The sequence below is a fragment of the Ambystoma mexicanum genome, chromosome 7p (assembly GCF_040938575.1).
Source record: "Ambystoma mexicanum isolate Mex_15411 chromosome 7p, UKY_AmexF1_1, whole genome shotgun sequence".
NCBI lineage: Eukaryota > Metazoa > Chordata > Amphibia > Caudata > Ambystomatidae > Ambystoma > Ambystoma mexicanum.
In genome coordinates this window covers 860,797,002-860,809,530 of record NC_090939.1, presented here as the reverse complement: position 1 = coordinate 860,809,530, position 12,529 = coordinate 860,797,002, and the positions used below count along the sequence as shown (strand labels likewise).

General features: G+C 45.2%; 1 protein-coding gene across 2 annotated transcripts in view; it reads right to left on the bottom strand.

Moving 5' to 3' along the window:
• TPP2 (tripeptidyl peptidase 2) overlaps positions 1-12,529 on the bottom strand; it is a 1,218,153-nt gene that overhangs the window by 42,986 nt on the left and 1,162,638 nt on the right. For both annotated transcript variants that reach the window (XM_069637049.1, XM_069637048.1), the window contains one exon: positions 4,903-5,022. In XM_069637049.1, the coding sequence (XP_069493150.1) occupies positions 4,903-5,022 (120 nt within the window). The remainder of the gene's footprint in view (positions 1-4,902; positions 5,023-12,529) is intronic.

Here is a 12,529-nt window from a genome sequence, read left to right as displayed (position 1 = left end):
TTTCAGCTTTCACAAAACAAAGGGACTGGACAGAGAAGTTACTGCTTCCGAAGGGGGAGCCTCTTGAGACCAGGGTGGTGAGGCTGCTACCTGATAGTCCTCCGGGGAGTGGTGGTCAGCGGGTGGATGTCATGGGAGGGGAAACCCCCCAATTGGGACCAGTGACAACCACATCGGAAGAACGCGGCACCCGCACCAAGCACAGGACTCTGAAGACACTTTCCACTGTTACCACACCTTTCCTTCCTCTCCACACCGACCCTGTTTACTTTGCTAAGGCAATTCAAATAGACGAGGAGGAGTAGTAGTAGTAGTAAGTTGCCATTTCAACACTCAGTTAGTACTGCGAGGAGGGAATGCAGAGCAATACCGATTAAGCGTGGAAACCACTTTCACCAAATCTAGTGGTTCACGAACAATGATTGGTAGAAGCAAGATAAAAACTAACTAAGGCCTGACAGATTGTCAAGCCCTCCCTGGAGGAACCGCGAGAGCCGAGACGAGCCCGACGTGCAGGCAGGTGCGGACCGAGACGCTGAGAAGGAGAGAGAGAGAGTCCGGAGCAAGTCAAGGACATGAGGACTGTGCAGGCCGCAGGTAGACCGAGACTCAAGGCACCCCAGAGATGGGGGGACCACAAGAGTGCACCATAACGCCACCCCCGAATAGAAAAAACCTACAGAGCCGCCGAAGGGAGAAGGAAGCTCCAGAATGTTATCGGAGGGCTGCAAACAAGCCCAGATGCCTCAAGGGAGCCAGCACTTGTGAAAGCCATAATACAAGGTACGCGCGGGAGACCACAAGGGCCCTGAAACCTCAAGGAGGTGATTGAAATCCCAGGGAAAGCAGGTCTGGGACTTGCACCCAAATCGTACATGTATTTGTACTAACGTTTGGCAGGACAGTGAACCAAGTCTACAGAAGGGGAGAAAAAGCCAGAATTGTGGGTCAGGGACTCGCATCCAAATCGTACATGGATTTGTACTAAGGCTTGGAAGGAGAGTAAATCAAACCTACAGAAGGAAAGTATAAAGACGGAATTGCAGGTCTGGGACTCGCATACAACAAAGAAGACTTGGAAGGTGGTAGAAGGTCCAACACAGAACATGGCAGGTCAGTGAACCATGTCTGTCTAACCCACTACAGCCTGGAGAGAGCATCCAGACAACACTTCTTCATTGCAGTACTTGGTGAGGTAACCGGGTTTGCACCCAAGGGTCAAGGACCCTTACTGCTTTGAGGGAGTATCCAGGCAACGTTTCTTCATCGCAGTACTTGGTGAGAGGGAACCAGGGGTCAAGGATTAGCACATGGAGTGGGTTTGATAAGAAAGAATATTACATCATCCCTAGTGATGAGGAAGAAATAGAAACAAAGTAATTGTTAGTGTGCATCAGACACGTTCCAAATGCATGAGAAGGTTAGAATAAATAATAACTCTGCATCTGCTTCAATCGATGCAGGCAGTAAACAAACAGCAATACGGGATGATCTCATAGCAACAGAAGACATGAAAAGGGACATGCAATTTAAGAGTAACATGCGTACTTGAGGACAAAGAAATGTCAGGACTCCAGTCGCAATTACCATCCCAGAACGATAGGTCCTTATTAACGCTGCTGTCATTCCTGGACTTTCTGAAGATGTCATAATAGAAAACTAGTTCATGAACTTTGGCCAAATATTTATTTATTTATTTATTGTGTATTTATAAAGCACCATTTACATAACATATGGTGTTTCAAGGCACCGCAAGACAAAAAAGAAGGGAGGACAGGGGTAGATGGGGGAGGAGAAAAACAATAACCGTCCTACCAGGCCTTGTGTGATTCGGATTGTTCCAGTGCAGTAACAAGAAGTGCAAGGGGAGAGGAGTAGGGGGGGGGAGTGCAGGGGGAAGGGATGTGGGAGGCGGGGAGTGATGGACAAGGAAGGGATAATGCTAGGGTGGGAGGGAAGTGCAGGGAGAGAGTGGAGGCATAAAAGTGAAGGGGGAGGAAGAAAGGGCCCATGGGGCTAGGCAAGTGCTGAGGGGAGGCCAGGTGGGCAAGTGCCAAGGGATGCAGGAGTGAGAAGCACATCCTAAGTGAGATAGGGGAGGGGGGTGTCGACCAGGCTTGGTAGGGATGCGGAGCCCACCAGGCTAGTCAGGGAAAGGGGCCAGAAAGGGTAAGTGCAGGTTAGGGGGATGTGGGTCAGGGAAACCAGGCTGCTGGGGTAGACTGGGCGACAAGGGCCTGGTGCCCTTTTCGGACTCAGGAGAGACCAGGCAGCCAGTCAATACGGCAGATTGGGGCATTAGCAGGGGAGGGGGAAGAGGGATGAAGAAGGGAAAAGGAGGGTCTTGAGAAGCGTCCAGAATTTAAGGCGATCCGGTTCAAGCCTGAGAGGGGCAGGGAAGCCATTCCAGAGGTAGACAAACAATCCCCCTAGAAAAACGCCCCCCTATGAATAGTCAGGAGGAGGGAGAAATAGATGAAGACTATTTGCCCATTTGGGATTGGGGAACACTGAAAGAAGAGACTTGGATTAATAAATCCAATTAATCCAACTTTAGGAGTCCAGATAATAAGGGAAAGGGTATGTGACGAATCCCATGATGTCGTCACTGCTTCCGAAGCGGGAGCTCCTTCCCAAGAGGCCAGGGTAGTGAGGTCGCTACCCAATATTGCCCCTGGGGGCGGTAATCCGCGGGTGTATCTCATGGGAGGAGAAACCCACTTTGGGACCAGCGGCTACCACTTTGGGAGAACACGGTACGCCCTCCAAGCTTGGGACCCTGGTGACCCTTTACACTGTTACTACACCTTTCCTTCCTCTCATTCCTCTTCAAACCTACCCTCATACCCTATGTACTTTGCTAAGGCAATTCAAACAGAGAGTACTAATGTGAGGCAGAGTAGTAGTAGTGAGTTGCCACCTCAGCACTCACTTAGTACTGAGACGAGGAGGTAATGCGGAGCAATACAGATTAAGCGTTGGAACCACTTTCACCAGTCTAGTGGTTCACGAACAATGATTGGTAGAAGCAAGATAAAAACCAAAGAAGGACTTAACAGATCGTCAAACCTTCCCTGGAGGAACCGCGAGAGCCAGGACGAGCCTGACGTGCAGGCAGGTGCTGACTGGGACGTTGAGAAGGAGTATGTCCGGGGCCGGTACGGGGCATGAGGAGTGCAAGTGGACCGGGACTCCAGGCGCCCCAGGGATCGGGGGACCACAAAAGTGCACCAGCACGCCATCACCGAATGGAAGAAACCTGCAGAGCTGCCGCAGGGAGCAGGAAGCTCTGGAAAGTTACTGAAGTGCTGCGAACGAGCCCAGCCAACTCATGGGAGTCAGCACTTGCATAAGCCAGAACACAAGATGCATGGGTCAAAAGGGCTCTGAAACCTCAAGGAGGGGGTTGCAAAGCCAAGGAAGGCCATTCTGGGACTCGCACCCAAATCATACATGGACATGGACTTGTACTAAGACTTGGCAGGAGAGTGAACCAACTCTACAGAAGGAAAGAATAAACCCAGAATTGCAGGTCTGGGACTCGCATTCAAACAAGAAGAATTGGAAGGTCCAAAACAGTACCTGGCAGGTTAGTGAACCAAGTCTGTCTAACCCACTACAGCCTAGAGAGAGTGTCTAGACAACACTTCTTCGTCACAGTGCTTGGAGAGAGGGGACCACGTCTGCACCCAAGCTTCAAGGACCCATACAGCTTGGAAAAAGAATCCAGGCAACACTCCTTCGTCATAGTACTCGGTGAGAGGGAAGAAGGTCTGCATCTGCATCCAAGGGTCAGGGACCCATCACCGCTTGAGAAGTAACCAGCCTGTTCCTTCTGCAGCGCAGTAGCTAGCGAGAGAAAGTCAAAGCTGCCAACTAGGGTCCTGGACCCAAAGGAACTGACTTGGAAGGCTGGGGAAAGCAAGGCATGTCTCCAACAGCCAAAGACTGGCTGTAATCCTATGCAGAGAATCTTATCAAGAAAACAACTGCCCTTTGTCCAAGGGAAGGAAGTCATTCCTCTGGAATCAAGAGGACATCTACTTTGATTTAGTTAGTTTAGTGTGTAAGGGACAGAGTTAGGATTTTGACACTCAGACTTTTACTTTGGACATTCAGACACTAGTTATTTCCATTGAGGTAGGGAACCCCTCTTAGAGTTAGGGCGAGACAGGGTATCATTTCCTTTTTACGTTTTATTAAAGGTTTATAGCAATTACCATAACCCCTCTGTGTCAAAATCCTACTTCTGCATCCCACGGTTAGGGCTCCAGCAACACAGTCAAGTTTATGAAGGCCAGTACTCAAATGCTGTTTTAACAGTCAATGGTAGGTCTAAGGCCCAAACATTTAGGAGAAACATTTTGTAAAACATGTGTAACTAGCTTTGGGGAGTGTGGAAAGTGCTTTGAAGCTAAACTACATTACTTTTGGTGACATCAATGGTGACATTTTGGCCACAGCGTTAGTCTGGTGTCCCCTGAATTCTACAGCAAGATTTTTGAAACAGTCTTTGCCTCGAGAAGCATGTTTTGAAAGATTGCTAATCGGGGGGGGAAATCCACTATTAGCACATGAAGAAATGGAAGGCCCTTTGTTTTACTAGGATTTCATGATGCTATACATTAGGAGCTGCCTTACACATTAGTCCCTCAAGGAATACATTAATCTTGTCGGAATAAGGAAGGTCCTACTGGATTTTTACAATTCTCCCCCTGAGACAAACATTTTTTACAATATAAACAGTTTAAAAAAAAATGATTAGATGTATTTTGGCAGCAACAGTACATTAGACAGGAACCCCCAAATACACTGAATAAGGTGAGAGCATTAGAATTTCCTATACACAAATACATTGAACATATGCATAGGATGCTACTAATACAACAGCAATATGCCTACCTGTATACAATTTTTGCAGTTTTCCTTGGTTGGTTTCTCTTCTGCTAGTTTTGTTGCAAACTTAAGTCCTCTTCCATACATTTTATTGACCAGTGCATGCTTGTAGGCGAATGGCAAAACCTGCAAGTTAGTGGGAAAATATGCAGAGCTAAATGACTGCTGTTGGTTTTGCACACACAATTTTGACATTGAAACAACAAAATGCAGTCATACATTGGCTACAGTGGTTATACTTTGAGCACTCCCATTAGTCACATTATTAAAAAGCAGATTATTATTAATCTCTCAGGGATGCCCTCAGTCTAGTTTTGCAACTGTGAAAGGTAGCGCAAATGACCTATTATCAACAAATAAGTACCATTGCCATCAGTACTTTCATTAATGATACACTATTATATCAGAAGATGCTTGGTCTGGTAACACTTGAAGACGAGGAGGACAACTTGGTTCCCCATTGTATCCATTAGCTACTATTCAATCTACCAAATCGAGGATTGTTGTAGTTTGAGCAGCAGTGGATGGGCTTGCATGCTGTCAGAAAATAATCTCATCATATTGCATTATGGTCCATTAAAATGAATATCAAAAACCTACAAAAAAACAATAACAAGAAAGTATGTGCCATGCACCACTACGTATAGTGGTACTCGACAGAAACCCAGTGCAAACAATGATGAAAACCTACCTATTTTAAGCCTCTCATACATTACAGATTTATAATGCAACCCCCCTCAAATCCTCCGAAACGGTTATCAAAACAGCCAAAATGCTTGTTTGAAATTGGGCTCCATAACCATTTTTTATGAGCAACTATATGGTTCTAAAGAAGATCCTAGCACAATGATGTGCTCAAAGTCTTGAAACAAGTGCATGTTGACATTCTGGGTTTAGTGACTGTTCCCAATTCCCTCCTTCTCCCCTCGGATCTGATGTTGCCTGGACATAGTAATTTGAAGTCTAGGTGCCCCACAAGCACCCCGTCCAGTGTTCCACCATCCATTCCCCACTTCGACAAAAGCGAATGTGATTCTTGTTAGGATAAACATGTCAAAAGAGCCTTAGGCGAAAAACGCAAAAATAATCCATCAATGGAAAGCAAGTCACACTTTGAAAAGAATGGGAAACACTGCGGTAAAAACAAAAGCTAACAGCAGAGGTAACTTATCACTTTTGCAAGGGAAGCCAAATCGCTCTCGAAAGTCCCAATATTCAAACTTACTTTAGCCACAAAAGCAAATAACACAAGATTCACCACAGTAGCACACACCAACAATTAATACCCTTGCTGTGGCTCAAATCTCAAAACTACCAGCCTCTGCTTAGCTGAAGAGCACAGAATAGAACATCCATTTCCTCAACAGAAATATCCTACTCTGGCATATGATCCCTCTAACGATCCAGGCTTAAAGGCTAATTTGTTGGCCACAGATTATGTATCCTGCCACAAACATGCAACAGGAGATCCTCCCTCCAAGGATTATTCAAAGGATGGCACAATATCAGCTCCAGGTAGTTCAGGAACCAGGTGCTCCTCTACCAATTTGATGCCACCAAGATCCCATTGGTTTAGACCACTTTAATAGTTTCACTATAAATGGAATTAGAGGAAAAGAGAATGCACACACAAAATTGAAATTCTAATTCACTGCTAGATCCACTCCAATTGTCTAGTTAAGAGGAAACTTCCCAAAGCAGAATCAGCCACACTTCATTTTTTTTTCACTGGAAACAAAACAGCTCAACTTGGGAAAGCCTGCCACATAACTAAGATAGCATCCACAACCTCCTGAGGAGCTTCCCATTTGAGCGAGAACACAGTATGCAGACTATGGACACCTGCCAAGAGGTTCTGCTTTCTTGACAAGTGTGGTGCCCGAAGCATAACCTTGTTGCCAATGCCCAGAACTAGTCTACTATGGCCTCCATAAGCTCAAGAGCTCACAAGGCACCCACTATTGCTGATGTAGTGCACAGTAGTTTCTCTTTAAGAAGTTTGTCTTTAAGAATACGGACAGGTCAGACTATAAAGAGAGAAATGCCATCAGCGTCAGTCAGTCTGAGCTTTACTCCATTAAGTTGATATGGCAGAATTTCTCCTGAACTACCCAGAGGCTGCTCAGTGAAAGCTCTTGAAGAGGAGCACCTACACTCATCAAGGAAGTGCCCATCAAAATAACTTTAGACCATGTTTGATAAAACAACTCTCTGTAACATCCGTTAATGACGGTCCTGAAATACCATAGTGTTGACTAGCAATAGATTCAGGTGAATGTACAAAACTTGGACCACTAACTCCTTAGAGAACATTGGAGGAACCATATCCTCAATCTCAGCTGAGGCAGCAGGAAGATAACCAGAGGAACATGTCCAACCCACAGGAAAATAAATATCCTGCTGCTGCTGTATATTCCCTCCTGGAGAGGAATTACCATTGCAAGGTCTGACAAAAACAGTGATAAATAAAGTTTCCTCCAAGTCAATAAAACTCCAATGGAATGACAGAGAGAAGGCTTTGTCAGCAAATCCTCTATGACCCCTCCTTTGAAAACGCCATCAAGGGCGAGTCATCAAGTTAGGCAAAATCGTGCACCCTTATCCTCGGTATAGGGGCTGCCGCTAAGGGCATCACTTTGGTAACCACTATCAGGGCAGATGTTAAGCCAAAAGGTGGTGCTGTAAACAGATTGTGTGTCTGGCTTACCACAAAGCGCAAGCAGGAATAAGTTACTAAATCTGTAACTCTAGTTCTCCAGCATGGATATCTTTACTGGATTCACATGCTGTTATAATATTCCCTGTTGTCCGGCTGAGAACGCTCAATAACATTTAAGCAGTTTCATAGAAAACCAATGAAACTGCATTCACTTTCTTGTTCGCTTAATGTTATGAATCGCAGGGGTGCCTGAAGACACTGGAGCATAGCAGCATTAGGTAAATTGCAGAATGCCGATTCCAAGATGGCGCAGAGTTTGGTCCACATCGCAAGGACAGGCACTTCTGGGTCCAGACCTTTTTGTGAAATTTTAGGAACTTGGGGTTTCACCCTAAGTTACCCAGGGTAATCCAGACATGAACCCCTTGCCCACTGTGCTTAGAGAGACACAGCTACACCTCACTGTTGAGGCCTGACTAGGCGAAACATGTGTCTGGGGGTTGCTGTTACTCTTGTTCAATGGAGAATTGCCTAGCATTTTGCTGGTGGACTGCCTAAGTGGGTGGGACCAGACTGATCTGCAAGTAGTTATTTCTCCTCTGTGAAAGATACAGTGAGCCAAGACGTGGTTGGAGACCCTCCCGAGTGGGCACCATTCCATAGAAGAGGTTACTTGGCTGTGTTTTTCCTAGGAAGAGGGGCCCCTAGAGCTTTTTTGTGAAACATCTGTTTCCAGGGCTTACAGCATTGGACACTGTCACAGAGAAGGATTTGGGGAAGATCATCCTCTGGATGCTTGCGCCGGATTAGTTTAGGTCCTGTTTATGTCCTGTTTTGTTCTTGTTGCCCTGCTACGTTGCTGTGTTCTCTGTTCCCTTCCTCCTATCCTGCCATGGACCATTCTCTGGCTGCCTTGTTGCACTCTAGAGTTGTGTTCATCCTTGAAAAATCAAGCGTTTCAAAAAACACTTATCCGCCTGCCTGCCTGCCTCCTTGTTTTCCTGGCTGCTTTGTTATCCTTGCTATGAACATTCACCATCTGTTACATAGCTTTTTCCCTTGGTGGGGGTGGGGGGGGTTTGGTTCTTGCTGCACTTTGGCTCCCTATTTTTGAAGTGACTGGATTGGCAGTTTACTTGCTGGCACAGTGACCTCTTCAGAAGGAAGACCACAGTACAACAACCATCAAATACAACCACCCGGTACAACCAGCTCTTGACACATAGTGCTGTTTTGGGTTAATGACCCTCCAGTGATGCCATCATGAGCTCCACCCCTGGAGGCTATCTTCAGGTTTGTATAGTGCAGATGAGCCAAATGTGGGGTAGCATATGCATTTATGAAACATACCAATGTTTGAGAACAGGAGTAACAAGTAATGTATTCCTTCTCCAAAACTGGATTTTTCATAAATTCACATGCTGTTACAATAGATTGTAAAGTAGCACAAAATGCATGGATATACACCCACATGCAACCTATGAGAAGGGTAAAGGCTCACCTTGGGCAAACAGGGAACAAAGGACTGCTTGTCCAACTCTGCACTCCTCTGTAAAATGTCTCTGTATGCAGTAGAACTTGGTGATGGTGCGAGTGACCCTCCATGTAGCCGCTCTGCAGATGTCAGACAGCGGCACTTCTGGTAGAAGAGTGGCAGGAGAGGTGACTGCCATCATAGAATGTGCCCGGGAAGCTCTTCATGGAGGCTTCTGTGGTAACAGTCACTTGGTGAAAAAAGGTCTGAAAAGCGAACCACTGGAAGGTTGGCAATGTCCTTCCACCAACATAGACAGTTGCAAAAGGGACCGATATGAAAAAGCTTGTTTTCCCAATGTCAGGAGAACTAACCCAATGGACATCTAGGAACTCTTGCAGGGAACGCATGTGGAGCCTGCCTTTTGACATCTGCATAATGCCCAAGCGGGGGGGGGGGCTTCATCTCTCGTACTGAGAAAACCCCTTTGATAGAAAACCTTGTGCACCTTGGACAGTTTTGTGTTGACTCTGCCGGCAGATGGGGTAGCAGTTGAAGTTGTTGTGACTAGACATGTCCATAGAAACACATTTGTTGAGGTGGAATCACAGATGACTTCTTGTAGTTGAGCGAGTGTAGTGCGTATGCGAAGATGAGCTAAATAACATGGCGTCAGTGGGCGGCCATTTTGGACATGCACTTCCATTACCGCAATTTAAGCCTACAATTCTGGGGGCTCAGTAAGCAAACGTTAATTCTGCAACAGTTGCAAGGTCACATAATGATGTCAGACGAGCCAACTGTGGAGGATAGTTGTATTGGCCACTGAAGGACGAGCCAAGAAGGGAGTCAGAGCTTTGCAGGTGCAGCGATAAGGGGTGCTGAGAACGGAGGCGAGGGAGAGAATCTGGGTTTTTCCACTTCTGGCCGGATTTTTCCACTCTTTGCTCCCAATGCTTGCCGTCTGCCCTTCGGCCGAGGGTAGTCTGGTAACCATGAAGGGGCAGGGATTTCCCCAATAAAGAGTAGAGGTATTCCTCAGGGAAGAGACAGATAATTGGACCCCGGGTGATGCAGTCTTGCTGAGAGAGGACGCTGCGCTCCAGACCCAGTTAGCACGAGTGATCTCTCTGCCTACCTGCTCTGGGACTAAGCAGTGTTGAGATGGCCAAGATGAAGGTGTGTTCTGCAACCATACTAACGGTGAAGCTCTTTTTCTATGTTTATTTTTTTTTGTTGTGTAATTGGTAGTTTATTCAAACTTTTATTACAATACAAAACACAGAAACAGAAACAGAAAACAGATAATTATGATGCAGCAGAAGCAAAACAATGGCCTTCCTATTCTATTGATGATTTCCTTACTTCGTTTGGTTTAATCTTTTCCAAGAAATTAATCACCGAGCATGTTAAATGAACATTGTTGCTAGACAGCATCCTGGACCACCAATCGTCAACATTGTCATTTACAGGAGCATACTTTCCTAAAAACAGTGAATGAGCATCTACCAACAACTCACATTCCATTATTAAATATTTTAAGGATTCTACTGACACTTGACAAAATCTACAAGTATTGTCCCTTGTTTTTTCGTCGTGTCTAGCCCAAAGCACATCTTTTGTATTAAATATATTTAACCGTAGACGCAGGAATTTATTTCTGTGAAACCTGGAGGGAAATTGCTTTAGATATTTGGGTAAATGATCCAAGCTGTTATCTGCTAGTCCTAAGTCCAACGTGGTCTTCAAGCCAGCTCGATTTTCTGAGTTCTGTATCCAACTCCAATTACGTAATTTTATATTGGCTAGTTGTGGAGTAGCCATCACTGTTTCCCACTTGATGTCGGCAGAGTCGACAATTTGCTTTATTTTGTTGATCCAACAGCTCAGCAGCCCTTCATGCAGTTGTAGCATTGAAGCAGACAAAATCCTATAAGCTGGTGCTGGATCGGTCAGCTCTATTTTCCTTACCATACCGATTGATCTCCATAGCATTGTTGTATATAAGGAGTCAAGGCCTAGCTCGTGTCTAATTGATTTTACTGAGACGTGTGCAGGAAGTCTAAGTACACACGTCTCCAAAACTTGCCTTCCAGTGTTTCCCAGCACTTAGCGCTCAGATTCCACCCAGTTTCTGCGCCGAAGCTGATCGCAGGAACCACCTTCTGTTTGTAGAATGTCAACACAGGGAGTGTTGTAAATTTACCATAGTCAGCGTGAATCCGGGCTCCTTGTAGAGCGTAATGTTCATACGATTTTTTAGATCAGTTATCCAGTCCGCCTCTCTTATTCAGTTGTTAAAAAGTATTCCCAGATAACGTATGGAAGAGACAATTTCAATGTGTTCGTGACTGATGGACCATTTAAATGCACAATCTTTCCTAGTGAAAACCTTTCCAATTGCCAAGATCTTTGTCTTTTTTTCGTTTATTGTTAAGTCATTTGCTTCACAATACATTTGGAAGCTACTGAGCAACCTCTGAAGCCCGATTTGTGTAAGATCCATTAACACAATATTGTCGGCGTAGATTGCATAGCTAATCTTTTGCCCATTCACCTTTGGTGAGAAGCAATTGACGTCTCTAAATGCTGATGGAATGTCTGCGATGTACAATTTAAATAGTAACGCCGCAAGGGGGCAACCCTGTTTAACTCCATTTTTAGTTGGTATTTTATTTGTTAGCTCTCGTTGGGAGTTCATCCGCACACACACTGTGGTATTCAAGTGTAGTGCAATCACTGGATGTAATAGCGAAACTGGGCAATTCCACTTAGATGGCTTTCACCACAATTTGTCTCGATTGACTGAGTCAAATGCTTGACGCATGTCGATAAATGCCAAAAAAATCTTTGATTTTTTCTTCAACTTCTCCAATTTTAACAGAGCTTGTATCATCAGGTTTACCTCGGTCCCCACACCTTTTGTAAAACCGGTTTGTCTGCAGTCCATCAAGCCTGATTCATTAGCCCATCTCGTTAGTTTGCGTTGTAGGCAGGTTGCGAAGATTTTTCCAATAGTGTCAAGAAGCGCAATCGGCCTATAATTTGAAGGGTCGGTCCGACTGCCCTTCTTGAACACAGGTACAACAACCGCTGATCGCCAAGAGTCTGGTATTTCTTTAAATGATGCGATTATTTCAAATAGATGGACAATGAACTTGGACCATTGCTCTTTTTTTTCTTTCAGCATGATGTTAGTTATGCCATCAGGCCCTGCTGCTCTAGAATTTTTTAGATGCTGGATTAAGTACGCAATGTCCTCCGTGCTCTCAATGACATCCCAAGTTACGTTGCTTTCTAATGCCAACGCAGCACTGCATGTAGAGGCAGCTCCGAATACTTTGCGAAAATGATCTTACCAATTCGCCTTTGAGATGCCATTAGACTGGGATGACTCTTGGTTCAGCGCACCTTTATTTAAGATCTTCCAAATTTCTCTTGAATTGTGGGTCAAGATTAATTTTAGTATTTCTTCGCCCCTTTCTTGATCTTTTAAGCGC